This window comes from Octopus bimaculoides, chromosome 2, assembly GCF_046866305.1.
Source record: "Octopus bimaculoides isolate indiv1 chromosome 2, ASM4686630v1, whole genome shotgun sequence".
NCBI classification, from domain to species: Eukaryota; Metazoa; Mollusca; class Cephalopoda; order Octopoda; family Octopodidae; genus Octopus; species Octopus bimaculoides.
Window position 1 is genome coordinate 156,288,114 of NC_142929.1, and position 7,359 is coordinate 156,295,472.

The 7,359-nt window shown below is 36.0% G+C and overlaps 1 protein-coding gene across 1 annotated transcript in view; it reads left to right on the plus strand.

The window, feature by feature from the left end:
* LOC106878234 (uncharacterized) overlaps positions 1 to 7,359 on the plus strand; it is a 34,178-nt gene that overhangs the window by 24,555 nt on the left and 2,264 nt on the right. Inside the window, exon 3 of the mRNA XM_014927396.3 lies at positions 923 to 998. Within this exon, the coding sequence (XP_014782882.1) occupies positions 923 to 998 (76 nt within the window). The remainder of the gene's footprint in view (positions 1 to 922; positions 999 to 7,359) is intronic.

The following is a 7,359-nucleotide window of genomic DNA, read 5'->3' on the forward strand; positions in this document are numbered from 1 at the left end:
ATGATATATACTTAATAAACTTCGGGAAAGTTTTATAGATTTGCACAGTTCCAGTGATGGCTTGGATTTGTAGTCTTTGAATCAGTTTTCTCCTTTCTGGTTTTGAGAAGCCTAATTTCTCGAGATAGGTATTTAGGCAGTGTATTACATATATTTCACGGCCCCAATAATTACAGGTATAAACCTGAACTTGCAATTTGGATAGAGTAACAGCAGATTTCTCAATAGTTCAACATAAATTTTCTCTTCTTTACTGATCTTTAGCTGTATGTATGTATGTATGTATGTATGTATGTGAATATGTATAGTAGTGTAATTCCTGACAGAGTACAAAGTCAGTGTTCTTCCAATGTAGTCAGGAGTTTGTGTTGAATGATCCATTGGAAGAACACTGACATAGGTTTTCTCAAAGTTACAGCTTGAGGGTAGTAACTTTGAGAAATCCTTCAATTTCATTGGTGCAAAGACAACAGACACCTCACTAGTAAAAACCTTATTATGAAGGGTACTCTCTCTTTCTCTCTCTCACACACACGCACGCACACACACACACACACACACACACACACACACACACACACACACACACACACACACACACACTTATGTGTTTTCCTTATGTGTTCATTCTGTTGTCCGCAAAAAAAAGTCCACGTTTTTTGATGTACATATATGTATGTATACATGCATATGTTCATATATCATTTGTATTTTTATATATGTGTGTGTGTGTCTATATGCATAAAATCTTAAATACATACGCGTAGACATACACTCATTTATATGCATAAACATATATGAGAAATGCTGATGCGAATTGGTTATTATTTATTGAAACTATTGTTTGCAATGTACATTAATCGGTCCCCATATCGATGACGATGATGATGATAATTTTTTTCTTTGTATATCGTTGTTACAGAGACAAGTGGTAAGGGAAGCAACTCTTTATATCGACCAATTACATTCAGAATTATTAGAAAAATTACATCATAATGGTAAGTAGTCGCAAGGTCTCCTTCCCTCTCCCTCTGTTTATCTGTCTGCCTCTCTGTCCATTCCTCTCTCTACTGTCCGTCTCCCTCTTTCTTCCTTAATTTTTATTCTCGATACTATAACTCTGAAGCAATTTTTTTTATTTTTTATAAATCGTATCGATTGCACTTCGAGACATTAAGCTGTTAATATACAATAAGACATATCGAGATATACACTTCATAACCATACATTACCACATAATTTGAAAACATACATTGTGTAAATAGTCAAATACTATCAACATATACACTATTCAGCCACATATATTAATGAGACATGCTCAACAATAGACATATAAAATAGTCATACTACCGAGATATATGTCTGGAAAAACACAGAAGGTATGATCTAAAGAGAGAATCTCTACCCGGTCGCTCGATACACTAGAGACGGTACCAGCATTCACCTCAAATTACTCATTGCTGTTTTTGGAAAAGAGAGAAAACAGAAGGTACACTGGATGTCGTAGTTCACGTCCTGGAAAAGAACATAAATAAGTAAAGGAAAAAGAAGAAGGGGAAAAAAAAAGGATGGTCGCAGCATGAACGTCTTTGATCATGCGTCAGTTAAATAGAAACTGACTTGGAAGTAAAAGAGGAAAAATCACACATGTATGGGGAAAAAAATATAGGACGGTCACTGGTAGAAAAACCTTTTGAGTTTTAGTTGTGTCGGATGAGAAGCGACATGATTTCGGAGATCATACACACACACACACACACACACACACACACACACACACATGCACGCACTGCACACACACACACACATGCACGTACAGCACACACACACATGCATATATGTTCATATATGAATATATATATATATATATGTATGTATGTATTTGTATACATATATACATATACATATATTAATATATGTATATACATATATATGTATGCATGCATATATATATGTATGTATATATATACATATACGCATCTTAATATATGTATATACATATATATGTATATATATATATATATGTGTGTGTGTGTGTGTGTGTGTCTGTATGTATATATATATATATATATATATATATATATATATATATATATATATATATATATATACATATATATATGCATATATATATATATATATATATGTATGTATGTATACATATATTTATATATGGAAATTTGTGTTTGTGTGTATGTTTGTATGTATACATGTGTGCAGAGAGAAAGTATACACAACTAAAGAAAGAGTACATGGTACTGATGTAAAGATAGCTTTGCTCTGAGTTTCGTGCCTGAAGGTCTCAGTCGACAGATGAAATGAAAACAGTTATCTCCCTAAAGAGACTGCATACACATATACATACATAGATACATACATACATACATACATACATACATACATACATACATATATATATACATGCATACATACAGCTATGCATTTATACATGCATGCATTCATACATACATGAAAAGACATACATTCATATACAAACATAAATACATACATCCAGACGAACATACGTAAATAAATGCATATATACATGCATACATACATACATGTATACATACATTCATAGATGCACGCACTCATATATACTTACATACATCCATGCATACATACATACATGAAAAGACATACATACGTACATTCACACACACACATACATCTATACGTACGTACATACATACATACATGCATACATACCTGCATACATGCATGCATACAGGTATGCATTTATACATGCATGCATTCGTACATACATGAAAAGACATACATTCATATACAAATTCATACATACATATATGCATTCATACATACATACATACATACATACATACATACATGCATGCATACAAACATAAATACATACATCCAGACGTACATAAGTCAATAAATGCATATATACATGCATACATACATACATATATGTATACATACATTCATAGATACACGCACTCATATATACTTACATACATCCATGCATACACACATACATGAAAAGACATACATACGTACATTCACACACACACATACATCCATACGTACGTACATGCATACATACATACATATGGCATACATACGTATTTACGCACATGCATACATGCATACATACATACATGCATACATACATACATACATACATACATACATATGGCATACATACGTATGTACGTACATGCATACATACATGCATGCATGCATACATACATACATACATACATACATACATATATGTATACATACATTCATAGATGCACGCACTCATATATACTTACATACATCCATGCATACACACATACATGAAAAGACATACATACGTACATTCACACACACACATACATACATACATACATACATACATACATGCATATGGCATACATACGTATGTACGTACATGTATACATACGTATGTACGCACATGCATACATACATGCATGCATACATACATACATACATACATACATACATAAACCTGTGTGTGTTCTTACTTTCTCCAATCCCGCAACCTCATCTCTGCTTTGCAGTTTTACTTTCCACTTTCTCTTATTTGTTAATTTTCTTTTTGTTCGTGTTCTCGTTGTTGCTTAACCCCAGGTTGTCCTGATGCAGCATCTTAAAATCACACTTCTTCTAACCGTGACCATTCCAGATTGAGTGTGTCTACGAGTATAACATCTGATATGTTTACTTTTCTTAAGTTGATAGGTTATTGATTGAATGAGTGCTGAGTGCTAGCTGCTATTTCTACCAGATCGATAGTGCTTGTAGAAGCTTTCTCATAACTACATAATGATGGCGTTGGAGACAGTGGTGGTGGTCATCGTCGTAGTCGTGGTGGTAGTGGAGGGTTTGTTTGTGGTGGTGTGCGACTGTTTTTTTGTTTTGTTTTTTTTCTTCTTGTTAAACCCTAGATTTGCTCTGGTCAGGTAGACTATAATATCTGATATCGAATATACCCTTGTCTTAAGATAGAAGGTTGTGATTGTTAGGCAGATTTAGCTGCTATGTTTAGCAAGTCGAACAACGTTAAAGATGCTGATTTGTGGGCGCGTGGATGCTGGGATTAACGGCGGTAGTTGCGGTAGATGAGGCTGTTAGTGGTTACCATGTTGATGATGGGAGTTGTGATGATGATAGGGTGAGGGCAGTATTAGATGATGACTACCGCAAACAGATGGTTTCTTTCCCAGCACCTTGCTGAAAAAATGTCAGTGACGTATCCACAGCTCAAGTGTTAGCGTTTAACTATCTCAGCCGACAGCGCGTGTGGAACGTGTGTGAGTACTGTGGAGTGGGTGGGTGTATTTGGCTGGATGATGGCTGACAGGAGGAATAAGTGAATGGGTGGCCTCTTTTATTTTCGCTTTGTGTTTACGTGTGTGTGTGTCTGTATGTGTCTGTGTGCGTGCGTGCGTGCATGTATGCGACTGCATACAAACCTGTGTGGATTCTCAGAGAATGAACGAGAGGCAGAGGCGAGCTAGGAATAATAAAAGGAACATAGATAGGTAGAAAGAAAAGAAAAACAAAGAGGGGGAGAAGAAGAGGGAGAGAAAAGAGAGAGAGAGAAAGAGGGTCGGAGACAGAGACGGTATTCAGGCGGTGATTTTGTATATTCATTGGGTGACTGTTGTATTAGTGTGAGAATGGTAGAACTGGGTATCGGGTGCATGACCCGAACAAATAAAGGATCATAGCACTTCTAACGGGTGGCAAGAGAAAATATTTTAGAGGTTTGTTTGACGAGAAAAGAGGGCTGCCATATGGCAATAGGCCGTCTTGGCGAGTCTGTAAGTGCGCGTGTTTGTATGTATATGTATATGTGCATGAGCGTATACACGCACACACTCACATATATATATATACGTGTATGACTATACGTATTTGTCCATATGTGCGCCTTTGTGTTTGTATACGATATCATGTATGCGTTTGATTTGCGCATGCGTGTTTCACAGATAGAATAGCTTAGCTGAAGTCAGCGTGGGAACATTGGACCTTTGTGTTCTCTACACAAATCTGAACACGTGTAAAGGTAGATTGATGTACATGAAACATCGTCAATTCTACTAGGTGCCTCTATATTTGTCCGTCTGTCAATCACAGAAAGCTATTGTGGTACTAACCTTTGTATCAAGTGAGCAGCTGGTATTATCATTAGGTGAATTGAGTAAATACATGAATAAAAGCATAATATTATTTTTTATGAATTTGGAGGATATTCTACTGTACTCCTACGTACTATGTACCCATCTGCATTTATACCTATCTACTTATCAATATATTCCATCTATTTCCTCTCTCTGCTTCTCTCTCTCTCACTCACACACACACTTACACACACACACGCGCGTATACTAATATTATGTATGTGTGTACGAATGTATGTATATTTCCTCCCTATATAGCTATCCCTTTACAACAGCATTCTGTATGTATAATAATGGCTAAGACAAGTATTCAGATAATTGTGTCGAAGACCTTAAATATTTGGGAAAAGATGATTGCTTCACTCGAACCAGAAGACAAGTCAGTTCTTTACTAAATAGTTAAAACAGAAATCACTTTGACAGAATGGAGTTTCGATGTGTTTCTGTATTCGTAAAAATGGTTTCGTATTTGCGCAGTGAACCATAAAGGATGAACGTCAAAGTCGACTTCATCGAGATTTAATCGCTGAATATAACAGACACAACTAAATAATATTTTCTACCAAAAAGGCGGTGAGCTGGCAAAAACGTTAGTACACAGGGCGAAATATCTAGCGGTATTTCGTCTGCCGTTACGATCTGAGTTCAAATTCCGCCAAAGTCGACTTTGCCTTTCCTCCTTTAGGGGGTTAATAAATTAAGTACCAGTTACGCACTGGGGGTCAATGTAATCGACTTAATCCCTTTGCCTGTCCTTGTTTGTCCCCTCTGTGTTTAGCCACTTGTGGGCAATAAAGAAATAAACGTTAGCACACAGGGCGTGTCTTTACGTTCTGAGTTCAAATTCCGCCGAGGTCAACTTTGTCTTTCATCCTTTTGGGGTCGATAAATTAAGTACCAGTTGCGTACTGGGGTCGATCTAATCGAATGCCCTCCCCCCCCAAAAAAAAAATTTCGGGCCTTTTGCCTAGAGTAGAAAAAAATATTTTCTGCCAAAAGCAGAAGGAACATATTGTCAACTACTCCGACCCCTCTTACTTAGTTGGTACTCTGTTTCATTGAATTCAAATAAAGGAAATGTTGACTACGATGGAATTTGAAATCAGAACGTAGGGGAATGTAATTAAATGTTACATTTTGTTTAAGTTAGCTACTCAATGGACTGTAGGTGCAGGCGTAGCTATGTGATAAGAAACTTGATTCCCAACCACATGGTTCCAGGTTCAGTGGCACCTTGAGCATGGTGTCCCACAAGGCACTGTGTTAGGCTCACTCTTGTTCCTTATCTACATAAATGACATCATCAGGATCCTTAGATACAATGACATAAAAAATTTCCGCGGATGACTAAGCTTCTGAAGGTTGTCGACAGGATGGAAGACCGGACAAATCTTCAATCGGACCTAATTGCTGTTATCCAATGGGAGTAGAAACATAACAAGCAACTGAACGAGAACAAGTTTGAGATAATTCACTTTCGTAAAGAGGCTGCACTTGAACAACCATATATTCTTCCTTTAGGCGAACACCACACGGCATCAAACAAGACGTTTCATCCATTTCGAGTTCGTGAATAAACTGAGACCATCAACGTCTTCGAAACTTCCAGTCGTTCTCTCTCTCTCTCTCTGGGGCCAGCTTATCCGGAGAAAAGACGTCGGTGGGAACCAAATAAGTGTTATTTCAGAAATAAAATATTCAGAGTCGCCATCCGTTCAGAAAGAACAATTTATTCTCAGTCTAAGATTTCTGAGATTGCCTTGTGTCATTTGTCTATTAATAGTAAAATCGTACATAGCTGTGGAAATTTCGAGAAACGTATTGTTCAGCCAATGAATATCCTTGTAACATTTAATTGCTTTATTTATTTATTTGTTTATTTGTTTATTTATTACATGCTTGTTAATTACAATTCTTTAAATCTTTATGAGTAGGCTAAAGAGGAAATTATGAATAAATAAATAAACAAATAAATAAATGAATGAATGAGTAAAAACAATGAAAATATCGTGGCAAAAAGAAAACAAAACATTTGCAAATTTGAAAAGGAAACAATATTGATGGCATTTGACTCTGAAATGAAGTAGGAGAAAATCGTGTTTATATGTTTAATGATTTTCAAGTTAAATAGAAAATAGCAAACATTCGTATTTTGTTTCATAGTTTTGTTGCTATGTTTTTGGATTGTTCGTCACGAATAAAG